Genomic DNA, 13,298 nt, shown 5'->3' with positions numbered 1-13,298 from the left:
CGCGCCGCGCAGGCGCGCGCTCGGCGGCGGCGCGCGGGGGTGACGCAAGCGCGCGGCTCGCGCCCTTGTTGCCGGGACACGGCGGACGCGGGGCCCGGGCGGCTCTGCCCTCGCCGCGGCTCTCACGGCGGGGCCCGGGCGGCTCTGCCCTCGCCGCGGCTCTCACGGCGGGGCCCGGGCGGCCCTGCCCTCGCCGCGGCTCTCACGGCGGGACCCCGCCGGCCCTGCCCTCGCCGCCGCTCTCACGGCCCTCGGCCTCCTTCCCTCTGTCCCGGTCCCGGCTGTAAGGCCGCTGCACCCAGCGGTGCGGTGGCGTTGTCGCCTAGAGGAGCGGGCCCCGCCTAAACATCAATCGGGTCGATTAGGTTGGAAAAGGTCTGAGATCGTCGAGTCCAACCTGTGACCGAACAGCACCCTGTCACTTAGACCATGGCACTGAGTGCCACGTCCAGGTCGTTCCCTAAACACCTCCAGGGACGGTGACTCCAGCACGGCCCTGGGCTGCCCATTTCAATGTCTATCAACCCTTCTGTGAAGAAATTCCTGCTACTGTCGAACCTGAACCTCCCCTGGCACAGCCTACGTCCTCTCATCCTGTCGCTGCTTTCCTGGGAGAAGAGACCAACCCTCTCCTGGTCACAGCCTCCTTTCAGGCAGTTGTAGGGAGTGATAAGGGCATCCCTGAGCCTCCCTTTCCCCAGGCTAAACACCTCCAGCTCCCTCATAATAATTTTGCTCCTGACCCTTCTCCAGCTCCACTGCCCTTCTCTGGGCTCGTTCCAGTCCCTCACTGTCCTTCCTAATGGGTCCAGAACAGGTCACAGCACTCAATGTGTGGCCTCACCAGTGCCCAGTGAAGGGGGACAGTCCCTGCCCTGCTGGCAACACTATTATCCATTCTGATACACAGCAGAAGTGCTGTATAGAGCTGGTTTGTGTAAGAAAAACTCTGTAATAGCTGGGCTGACAATAACAGGATCACTTTTTGCCTTGCTGCACCCTCAGGAGATGCACACTCAGTGCTGCACTGTCCTGGATTCACAGTGCCTTCACTCTTAACTATGAGCTCTATTAAATAGTGATTTAAATGATGCTTAATGGAGTCTGGGTGCCTGGCTCAGTGGGATCATCCCAGGCCACAGCTGCTGGTGCAAACCCCGGTCTGCAGGGAGGATGTGGGCGGTGGATGTGAGTGGCAAGGGTCAATGCTGGCTGACCTCTTCACAAAAAAACCCAACACCCATAAACGTCAACAAGCCATTGAGAAACAGACATCCTGGAACATCCTATGGGTCATGCACATCCTGATGCTGTAATATTTAATTCTACTTTTTTTTTTTTCTTAATTTTAAGAGGAGAAAAGGAGTAGTACTTCCCCTTCCTGCCTGCTTCTGTTCACACATGGACACACGTACTTCCCACGCCAAAGGCATCCCTATATTCCAGGCAGGGATTGGGCTGGACTGGAAACCTTGCTGTGTTTCCTGCAGGCCAAGCACCCCTTTTGCCTAAGGTCAGCAGACATCTGCAGCCTCAGTGTGGGAATCTGAGTGGTGTTACCACCAAGTGACAAGAACAGACTGTGCTCTCCTGCTCAGTGGGATGAGTTATTAGTCCATGGTGCTTGAGCAGCTCTGGCACATCAAGGAGCTTCAGAACTGTTGAGAAGGTCTCATTAAAAAAAAAAAAAAAAAGAGCACAACACTTGAGAAAAATCAGAAACATAATGAAGAATTTCTCTTAAGTTTCTTCTACCTCTAGTTAAGGGTTTGGTGTTTGACACTCTTGATCTAGATACTTGAATAAATGTTTCCTGTTTGCCTTGTAGTAGGTGCATCCCTTGCAATTCCATTGAACAATGAGCAGGAATGTTTTGTACTTTCCAATGTGACTGAGTTGTGCTAACTACATAGAGACAATATCAAATAGAGAACTTGTTGATTAGTACTTACAGTTGCCTTAATTCTATACAGAACAATGTAACAGCTCCTTTAGCCCTTGTGGTGTTGGCATAAATTGTGTAGTGAAATGGAAAGGCAGATCAAACCATGTGCATTGGTCAGGTAGCAGTAGCAAGGTCAGGATGAATGCTGAGTTTTTAAGGTGCATGATAAAATAAGACACTTAAAGATTAAGACAATATATTATTAAAACAGAATACATGTTTTTTAGCAAGTAAACACTTCAGGGGAAAAAAGTGCCCTTATTTAGCTCTAAAACAGAAGCAACATTGTAATTATCTCTTGGCTGTAGAGAAAAGAATAGAGAAACAGGTAATTTCTAATCTCTAAAACATGGAAAAGAGAGGCAGAAGGAAGATTTTAAAAATTTCCCAAACTACCTGGAATCCACTACGTTTGCCTGTGCCCTCAGGCCCATTTGCTACTCTGCACCTTCATGACTGCTGGCTGTGGCTCCTCCTGATGGCCTTACTTGTGCTGGCTACTCCCCACAGAGCACTTCATTCAGGACACAAGGTGTTACTGTGATGTTTGGCCAGGAGGGGAGTTACTTAACTGGCTGGGAAAGCTGTAACTAGTGCTGTCCTCTGTTGCACATTTTTCTGCTAAAATTCTGCTGATGGACATCTGAAATGAGCAGTTTTTAGAGCTGCACTGAATCACTTGGAGCCATAAAATATTTCTGAACTATCAAAAAAAAAAAAAAAAGGCAAAAAGAGAAAACAAAAAACAACCCAGGGAATCTCTTAAGTATTTATAATGTAAGCATAATGCTAGAAATACACTATAAGTCATTACTAGTGGAACGTATAAACACTGGAAATGTTAAAATTTATGTAAATGAAAAATATCCAAGTTCATAACCCAGTATCCTACACTGTTGAAAACACAATATATGTGACCAGTTCTATTGCTAGTTTGCTATTTTAAAAATTATTATTAACTAAGACTATGTTTCTCAAGCTGCCTGATGAAGGAAGAAAACTTCCTTTGGCATAACAACTTCCTTCAAACATAAAGATAAGTTATCTAAATTATTTATTCAGAAAAATATTTGATAAACTGCTAGTGTTGTTATAACAACTAATTATTTCTGTAACATTATGGTTATATCAATTCTTTTTACCATGAGACAGTTTTCATGAGACTAAATTGTCCAGACCAACATATCCACCATAGTTTATTTTTTAGGGAGTATTGTAGACATCCCATGTCACCTGAGACCTTTATTATGAAAGCCACACATAAATACACAAAAAAGATCTCCAGTATAAGTCTTGTTCAAGGACTTTTTGTCTCCCTCTGTCAAATATCTCATGTAGAAGAATGATAATGGTTTCAATAAATAAAACAGTAACTTATGATACAATGGAGGTTTCTAAGTTATTCATTGCTGTGTGTATATACACATACACACATCAGCATCTTTGTACCCTTCTTTGGGCATTTGAATGACAGTGGGTTAATCCTTTGAGTTTTTACTCCCTTGTAAACAGAACTGTTTCTTCTGTTTGTAAACAGACATTTTTTTTAAAGCAGCATGCAACTACTGAATGGAAATAAGCTAATCTACATGAGGAAGAACTACAGTGCCAGTTTTTATTTTAGGCATTAAGCTAGCAGACATCCTCCAGCCAGACATAAAAACCTTTTTGTTATATATTGATCTAAATTCCATGCAAATAGTTAATGTAGTGCATGTGGTTAATAGCATATTCCTAATTGCTTCTTTATTAAATATGAAAAATGAGCTGTAATATGAATTTGTAGAATTTATTTCAAGTAAATAGGATACCATGTTCTTCTGCAAGAATATTTGTTGCCAAAGATGTAATCATTAAAAAAACAAGGTTTCATATGTTAAAGATGGAGAAAATATGAGTATTTACAATCACTTATGTTTAAAAGCACTGCCAAGTTCTGTGTGCTTTATTTTATGCTTCCATCAAGAACTGTACATTCTTTCCTTTAAACTTCTGCTTCTAGACACTTTACTGTGGCCTCAGGCTTAGTTTTACACTCTTCTACCTTATTTCCATTATTCTGTGTTTCCTTCTCAGGTGTTTGGTCATTGGATTTTGTCTCTTTGAGAGTGGTAGTTACAACTGTTTCTTTTTGCTGCTTCTTGTTTATAAATGGTAAGGTTTTCTTGTACCTTTAAAAAGAAAAAAAGATAGTAAAGCAGAAATATTGGGATAGTTTGGTAGTATCACTCAAACAGCTAGAATTAAATTACCATACTCAAGCAGAAGTCTCTCAGAGGATAGTGGCATGCTAGATCATTGTACTTTTTCCAGCAGTGTGCTTTCTAAAGAAATATTTTGGTATTTTTTTTAAAAACAGACAAGGCATATTCAGGATTTGTGGTACACAATGATAAAGCTGTCTGGGCTAGGGTGTGAGAACTGCACACTTTTAAGTAACATTTAATAATGCACTGTGTTGAAGGTCTTTAAGTTTGACAAATGAGTTCAACAATTATTTTTTTCTGAGCAAAATCATAGTGCAATAATAAAAACTTTCACCTTGAGTATGACATTTAAAAAAAAGAGAAGGATAAAACTGGTTTATGTGTGAATTGATGCACATTTCAGTGTTGCTATTTTAACACATTTGGAAATATTTCACACTAGGCATGATTGACCAATTAAAAGCAGGCAATATTTTTTGTGTTCCTTTTTTATAGCAACAACAAACTTATCTGCATAAAAACAGGGTTTAAGATTTTTAAAATTTGTGCAGCACTATTATGTTATCATGACTACTTCTCTGTTCTTTAGTATATATTTTAAATATTCAGTGATTGCACTCTAGGTATTAATTCACTCCAAAAGAGAAAAAAAAAAAAAAAGCAACTTACTTTTTGATATAACAGACTGCTAGAACAACTGAGATAATGAAGAAGATGATTGCCAGTACAAGAAGTGCAGTGGGGATACCTGGAGATAAAAGTGATACAAGCACAGATTTTTTATTTATGTACTTAAAGCTGATGTCCTGAAGACTTAAGAACAAAAATCTGGATTCTTCTAAAACCAGCCTCATATAACAGTACATAGACATGAACTGAAGAATAGAATGTTAGTAAGATCAAAAGCTGAGTTACTCCTGTTCATTTCTTTCAGGATAGCCTAAAACTGGTGTTTAGGACATCCCTGACAGATATTTGTCTAATCTGCTCATTGGAGAGTTTTTACAACCTGTTTGGAGAACACATTCTTGTTATTAACTATCCTTACAGTTAGCATGCCTTTCCTCATGTTTGGTCTGTTTCTCCACTGCTGGCATTAGGATTGCTTATTCACCTTGTATCTCAAGAACAATTAGCCTTCGAACTTTCTTGGCTTCTTTTGGTTTTAAAGAGCCTGCTGGTGAGTTTTCCATTACACTGAAAGTGTTTGCCAAGATTTTTTCTGAATTTTTTTTACCTCAAATCACATTAACCAGAAAGAACTTACACAATTTCACATTAAAATTTATCATAAAGTATAAAATCAGATCTTAGTTCTTCTTAAAAATGATTTTTAAATCCTCTGCCCTATAAGCCTTGCTCTGCAAAACCAAAACAATCCTATTCTGCTTCTAGGTTCAGCTATATCAAAATAGATGGTGGAGCAGCAATAAAAATAGCTGTGAACAGTTTGTCTACTGACTTCCACATAAATAGCTCTTTTCATTAAATATCTACCACATCCTTTACCTCCAAAAACAACAGCATCATTCTTAAAGGCCAGGTGGGGAGTGAGCTTGGGAGAGTCAGTGGAGAAGGGCTCCTCTGGCACTGGTGTGGTGGTGGGCGCCTCTGTTGGTGAGAGCGTTTCAGTCACGCACACCACACGGAATCTCTTTCTCAGGAATTGTCCTGCCTCAGTCACAGCCTCAGCAGACACTGCTGTGGTGTTCTCAGTCAAATCAGAGGCTGAAGATGCAGTTACATCACTTGATGCAGTTGATGAAGGAGGTGTAGTTGGGTCTGGTTGACAGGAATTAATCCGGACATCTGCAGCAGGGAAAAGAAATCCATAAAACTTCTGTTAGATGCCAGTTTTGTACTTACAGCACACACATTTATTGAAATTGTTCCTGAGTCTTTCCCTTCTGGAAATTTTTATTTTTTTGTTCACAAAAGCTTTACCCAAACCAGGCAAATACATCCTATTTCAAGTATGTGGTTATAACCTAGATTTTACAGCTTTTATCATTACTCACATAGTTACACACTCCTTTGAGCAACCATGGTACTCATTTTATGATTCCAAACCAATGACTATATCCCTCATGAAAACTACTCAGAGTAATACTGCACTTAAAACCCAACAGTATAACTTCCCACAGAGAAGGAAGCAACTTAACTGCAGATCCAATATGCAAAAATATTTCAATTATGTTATATATATGTTCAAAATATATGCATGTACTGTTGATACTTGGAAAATTAATTTGATTTCCTGTAAAAAAATGTAGCCCATAAAAGTTCCAAATAAATCAGGCACCAATGTGAGATAATAAAAAGATTTGATTGTAAGTGGGGAGGAGAAGATGGGAAGTAAAAAATTTCAGGTTTGAAGAAAAATAAGTAATTTCCAGAAATTAAATAAATTAATAGAAGTGGATGTTGTCTATATAAAAATGTAGGTGCAAGTGAAGTTTTATATGGAATTGGAAGAGCTAAGCTCTGAATCAGGCTCCTGTCAAAATGTGAAAATTCTACTTTGCTAGTGAAATTCTGTATTATGTAAAGCTATAAAAATTTCACTGAAGTAACAACCAGGTTAACATAAATAACAGGGAAAAGATGTATGTGCTGTTTTCCAAGTGAATCCCCATGGGGAGCCTGATGACGCAGTCACCTTTACAGAATGAAATGCCAAAGGGCAGGGCCTTGACACTTTTTCCACTATGGTTTTTCAAGAGCTTTTGGCAAGTTTTTTGGCACAAGAAAATTGACAAAATGAGCTTCTGACAAATATTATGGAATGCAAAGAAATGCCTAGAACAGGCAAAAGTTTGGAAATTAAGATAAAGGACTGCAGAATGTGAAATATACATTAAATGGATTTCTAACCATTGAGCAAGCTTAACTTTGTTCACACACTCTTACAGCATATATGTATTTATTTTCTTTTAATTAAAGCAAAACAAAGCAAATAATTTGGAGTTACTTGCTGCCCCTGTAGCATTACCCAGTCTACCCAACACTTTCAGTGCAGAATAACACATTTCATGCAGTGAATCACCATGTGGCAGAGGCCTTCTCTCTACACCTTTATCCTCAGTCTCTTTGGAGCCTCCACTCTTCACAGGATCACAGGTCTTTACATGTTTGCATTTCCATCTTTCTCCTACTTTCCAACCCTTGTTCACACAGTGTTCCTGAAAACTTTCAGGATTTTTTGCATATCCTCTTGCTCTTGTTATCTAAAACTCACTGGCAAATCTAGGAACTGATTATAAATAATGAAATGATGCTTTATTTGGGTAATTATTGGAATATTTGTTATGTAATAACCATAGATATGAGACACGTAGGAACATAATATCTCTAGTTACTTATTTTTAGTTAATACCACAGAAGCCATTAGGAAACAATATTGATCTCTTGTGCTGAGATCTAACTTATATCAAGTTCTACTGTTGGACTTCAGTCTGTAAATAGCCAGTGAGGGGAAGGGCAGGTCTTTTCACACCTAGGGTGATGCAAATTAAAAAGAGCGGTTGGATTTTACCAATTAGGAATCTAATTAATTTTATGGTCTCTTGGCAGATCTGGCTTATCATTTAATTTGGCTTAATGGATAGACCTCCCTTTATAAAAAAATTCCAATTTTCCTGAAGTACCCCACTCTAGCCTTTTTGCAAGAGTAGACACGCCACACACAGATACCCTAGTTAAAGATTCAATCACGCTCTTTTAAATTATAATGCCAAATAATCAAAACACATTAAAAACATTGTGTCAACATTATATAATGGTAAACACAACTCTTCCTCAAGAGCTTTAATGGCAGCACCACATTATTAATTTGGATTAACTGAATTCACCTTTTGCATTTCTTGGAAGTTTCTGAGCTAAGAACAGCTTGACAATATTTAAGACTGGGGGAAAGGGTCAACAAATTATAGGAAATTACTCACTTCTATGATTTTTTCATGTAGATTTAAAAAATCTAATATAACCCAAAACACACAGACAATGCAGTTGTCATGCTTACATACCTGAGGAATTGAAGCAGTAGAGATGAAATTTTGTATCCTTGCTAGCGTGCCATTTTACTATTCCAGTTTTTCCCTGACCACATCTCTGGTTGGATGTTATCCGAGGAATAACAGCAAATCCATCTTTCACCCATCCATAGCTGCAACAAAAAGGATCAGTGCTTTTAGTGTGAGGTTTGTCACCAGCCTCAGCTGGGTGTGAAGGTGCTCACTAAAGGCAGTGGGCCACTAGCTGATGGCACATACTTGCATGTTTCAAAGCCATGTTTCAAAGCCTCTTCCACTTGTATTTTACTGGCCAGCTCTAGGTTGAATTGATTACATCCATGACTTGCTTCTGAGAAATTTGCTTTCTGATCAAGATAAATTCCTATACCCTTGATCCTGCAAGGTGAATTAATGGAACCTGTAATTGAGCCATAAAATAGTCAAGGTTAGTATTTGAATAATTGAAGATCAACTGAATTGAACATGTTTTAAAGTTTCTAGCTTGAGGATAACAGAAAACTAATTTCTAGCATAAAAGACCTTTTAAAAATAGAATGTATTTTTTAAACATAGTAGTCTGGGATTTCAAATGGTTTGACTGTCATTAGACTAGATGCAGCCCTTTTACTTTATTTTCTTTTTAAAAATAAATTGAAGCTAGCTGTTGCAGCAAGGCATTCATACTGTTATTACACCCTTGTTATTGAGATAGTAAGGTATATAACAGAAAAGGAGATACACATATTTTCTCATGGAATTAATATACCAATAAGAAAATAAAAAATATTTGATAATTTCTAATATTCCTTATTCCTTCTAAACTCTTTTTTCTTCTTTTCCTAGCTTTGCATGATGCTTCCATTCCCCAGCCACTGTCAAGTGTTCCATTTATTGTGTTTGGCAGGGAGCAGGAAAAGAGGAGATAGGTGAATTTAACACTTTTCCAGGCAGTTCATGCAGCTTTTTAAATAGCCACTGCTGTCACACTCTTTGTGACACCTGCACCAGCAAGTGCATAGCTCAGGTTACACCAGCTCTTCTTTCTCATCTGTGTTAAGGGCATAGGACATAATTCAGGATTTGGCACAAATAAGGAAAAAGAGTATTACTATTTTGCCTCCATATTTTACTGGGAGCATTTACTGGAAAAAAAAATTTATTTTGGAGTTGCATACAGTAATTGCCCTGTCAAATGAAACATTTCAGCATTTCATTGCAGACATGTCAGATAACCACAGGTGATACTTCCTTGCTTAATATGTTTGTCAGACTGTACTCACTAGTTGTGTACATTAATGTGTATTTCATAAAATCTGTGCTTCAGAATACAGACAGTCCATGAACTCTCAAGACAGGATGAAGTGATGCCTCCATACTCACCCCATGACTTCTTAACAAGACAAATTAAACCGAATTTTGTGAATGAAAACAGAGAACTGGCAGCTAAGCTACTCTTGTGATGAGAAGGGGATAAAGATGACTAAGCTTGTATGGAGTGCTAAGAAAGCAGACAGGCTTTAAGCCCCTGCTCCCTCTGGATGTGGGAAATGGCTGGAAATGGCTTTTGGAAAATGATGCCTCTGCTGTCCTTACATTTAGTTTAAATATTTGGAAGAGCAATCTTTGAATCAGGTGGCTTTTTCTCAGCAGAAAGGGAAAGACACTGATGCCTTGGGGAGTCCTCTCAGACAAACTGTGGCTGCATCCAGCCCTGAGCTGAACATAAGTCACATTGCAGGGGGATGCAGAGAACCCTGGTGCTCCATGAAGGTGTGTGTGCTGTTAGCAAGGACTTCAAGTCTACCTTTTTCAGTCTATTATTTTCCTGTCTTCAGATTTGAGCCAACACAACTTGTAAAAAATGTAATGTTGAGAAAGAAAGCTTCTCAACTACCAACTTCACAAATTTCAAATAAAGCTGAACAGCTGACTGAAAGGAATATATGGAAATCTTAGAAAATTACCTAGATACTTGTGAACTGCTACACTCATTAGTCATCCAATTACAGGACAAATATTGTCACATGTGTATTGCAGGATAGATACACAGCATAATACAGAAATTCAGTGCCAGAAACTTAGGTTGCAAATTGCAAGAAAAGTGACTCTAGGTTGTGTCTTAAAATTTGCTAGGCCTTTTAAAACAAAACAGCGATTTATTGATACATTTTGTAAAAGATATGAATTTCCCACTGTGAGGAAGGAATCCAAAAAGAGAACAGTAACCTCTTCAAGTCTCTACATAGCTCATTAAATCACCTCTGAACTCTGTTCTGAAGATGACTGAGTTATACAGGAGGCAGATTAATCCTTTAGAAGTACATTATCCTTTTTGGTCCATGAGCTGCACATAGCTGTACTTTAAGCTCTGCTCTATTTAGGTAACATAGTACTGGTACATTCTGCTCCGTATTTTGGTCTTGGGTTAATAATTTGGTTTACTGAAATAAGTGAGAAGACCTAGACAGAAGAACATCACAGCAAGACAAAGTTACCATAGAACAGGAAGAAAATTGTTCAGCTTTTGTAAGCTGTGCATGTTGGCCTTGATGTGCATTAGTTCCCTTTTTAGATTTTTTTTGGAGGGGAGCTGTTGTTTTTCTCTTTGCCTTGTGTCTAACCTTCACTCTGATTTATTAGAGTTCCCTTTGGCTGCTGGTGTCAGGGAGCAGCAAGCATGAGGCTGCTCCACAAGGAAGGGGACCATGAGTACAGGGTGACAGGCACAGTCCCACAGCATCTCAGCAGCACCACAGTGGGGATGGTGGCAGGTTTCACTGCCACTCAGAGAGCAAGACAACGAGTCAGACACCCAGAAAGTCCCTTTGGGAGCAGCAGGAGATGGCTCTACACATGCCTGAAAGTCTGTCCTGGAGACAAGGTTACCTACAGCCTAAATCCAGAGTGCATGTGTGAAGACCAGACAACAAATCACAACAGAAGGGGATAGGACATGCCACAAAACAGCTCCAAGACACAGCTGGAGATCAGCCCTGAGCTCAGCTGGAGCTCTTGGAGCCATGAGGGTGCATGAGAAGGTGTCCCAAGGAAGGGCACTTCCTCAAGCTCTCCCTTTCCCTGGTGGAAGTTGTACAGTGTTGGTTTTGCTGGAGGACACTACTGTTGTTAGGTACTCCAATCCTGTGGAATTTCAGCAGGACTTGAGTATCTAATTCATTCAGTCCAGAAGTCTTTCAGTAGGTGAGAAAAATCAATTGTCTGCAATAACTGTATATGATCTTTAACACAAATAGAACAAATATTAAATCCTTAAAAAACAGCAAAGCATCTGGAGGCTTCTGGATGCATTGAGCATCTGCAGATATCCCAGCAGCTACTGCAGTAAGGATGGATTCTGTCAAGTTAATAATGGAATTTGAAAGAGAACTGGTGTCATGTTTTGCTCTAGTATTTAAAATGATACAAAATGAAGTTACATTTCAATGGATCTGAGCTTAATCCTAAATGCCATACCTAAATGCCATACTTTGAAATAAGCAGTTTTGTAGCATTTAGATTCAAAGGCTTCAGCATTTTCAACAATTGAATTAGATCAACAGTGAAAGTTTCCCTATATCCCAGTTTTTGTTGCACTGTATTCTCAAAACCCTGTGATTTTTCTCTGCCAGAAACACATTTACATACGCTCCTTCTCCACATTTTTTGGTAAATCCAGCTACTTTTTTCAAGACTTTAAAAAGTGGAACTTTACATACCTGTTACAAAGTAATTTTGAGCCAGGAATGTCATAACCCAGATGAAAGACACTGCTGAGGTAACTCCAAGATAATTTGCCATTGCCAGCAGCTTGGAAAACTCAGAAAAGTAGGAAATTCAAGGTAGTTTGTCTCCTGTGCTGAAGAAAGTTAAGGTATTGGATGCTGTCAGATGATGAGATGACTTCTGGAAAGCAACTCCAGCTGTCAGTGCAGTGCTTCATAGAAAGAATGGCAGAGGCAGCGTGGTGGCTGTCCCAGTGCAGGGCGAGGTCACGGAGCGGAAATCCCTCATCATCCTTTCCTCCAGCTTTCATGTGGGATTGCTGGAAAATGTCACTGCTGCTGATTCACAAGCACGGCTGAGGAAGGGAGATAAGGCTGTTACACTGCTAAGTCAGTAAACACTTCGAAATAAGGTTTTCTTTTGCTGTTTTTTCCTGGTTTACTGATGAACAGATTATTCAGTTTGTCTATTCATCTGGTAAATAAAACAAATCTTCTATCGTAACAAAATATGCCACACAAGATTTTTTTTTTTTATTGGAACTGGAAGGGCATCCATTCCCCATTGTCCTATTTGCCTTGATGGAGTTTTACTTTTTTTTTCCTTACAGTTCCAATGCAAAAGTAGTTCCCATAACACAGATGCTATATGAAACTTATTTTTTAAGAGATTTGCAGATAGACTACTGTAAATGGGATTCCTTGAGACCATAGGTACAGAGGTTGCAGCCACTTCAAATCACGGCTGCCTTCTGTGACATTCCAACAAACAGTGATTCCCTTGGATTGATTCAAAACACAGATGGTCCTCACAGCTGTAATTTTAAAAGTTTCAAGAAGTCTTAGCAGATTTTTTTTTCAGAGGTTCCAATAAACACAAAGCAGGAATTGAGTTCAAGGGATGGGCTAATTCCTTTAGTGTCAGTCATGTCTGCTGTATCTACGTTATTCCTGACAGCTGTTTGTCTAACCTGCTCTCAAAGATTTCCAGTGACACATTCCTAACATTTCCTTTAATGCTCTTGTTCAGTGCCTTGCTGTTCTTTACAGTTCAAAGGTGTTCCCTACACTAACTTGACTTAGCTATTCTCTGGTACAAGCCTATCACTTATTTCCTGCTGGCAGTGGACATGGAAGATACTTTACTCCCTCACGTTTTGCAACTATTTTATGTTTCTAAAGAGTTATGCCTCTGCTCCCAGTTTTCTTTCAGCTGAGAAACCCCTGCTGCCTCACTCCCTTGCTCCATGCGATACCTTGCCAATATCAAGACTAATTAATAAATTGCTTTATATCTGCTTTACAGTTCAAAATGGTGTCAGTCTTTTTATTTTTGCAACAGTCTGATTTTCTTACATCATGTTCAACTTGTGATTCAGCAAACTTTCAGATGTCCACTGTCTCCAGGTTG

At 39.4% G+C, this 13,298-nt stretch overlaps 1 protein-coding gene across 1 annotated transcript; it reads right to left on the bottom strand.

Annotated features, from left to right (window-relative positions):
• Positions 1-2,181: 2,181 nt before the first annotated feature.
• Positions 2,182-12,389, bottom strand: LYVE1 (lymphatic vessel endothelial hyaluronan receptor 1). Its single transcript, XM_058807216.1, has 6 exons — positions 11,882-12,389; positions 8,424-8,583; positions 8,178-8,317; positions 5,662-5,961; positions 4,822-4,900; positions 2,182-4,116 (listed from the first exon to the last, which is right to left on the bottom strand). Exons 1-6 carry the CDS (start codon positions 11,961-11,963, stop codon positions 3,930-3,932), a joined length of 948 nt encoding a protein of 315 aa, XP_058663199.1. The 5' UTR covers positions 11,964-12,389; the 3' UTR covers positions 2,182-3,929.
• Positions 12,390-13,298: the final 909 nt, after the last annotated feature.

The sequence above is a fragment of the Ammospiza caudacuta genome, chromosome 6, assembly GCF_027887145.1.
Source record: "Ammospiza caudacuta isolate bAmmCau1 chromosome 6, bAmmCau1.pri, whole genome shotgun sequence".
Taxonomy (NCBI): domain Eukaryota; kingdom Metazoa; phylum Chordata; class Aves; order Passeriformes; family Passerellidae; genus Ammospiza; species Ammospiza caudacuta.
This window is presented reverse-complemented; position numbering and strand designations above follow the sequence as displayed.

Bases quoted from the DNA above. Each gene is read 5' to 3' on its own strand.
- LYVE1 (XM_058807216.1), bottom strand. From the start codon at position 11,963: ATGGCAAATTATCTTGGAGTTACCTCAGCAGTGTCTTTCATCTGGGTT. The intron at 8,318-8,423 runs GTATGTGCCATC...TTTTTGTTGCAG, and splicing joins CATGGCTTTGAAACATGCAA to CTATGGATGGGTGAAAGATG. The intron at 4,901-5,661 runs GTAAAGGATGTG...TTTTATCTCCAG, and splicing joins TGATGCTGTTGTTTTTGGAG to GTATCCCCACTGCACTTCTT.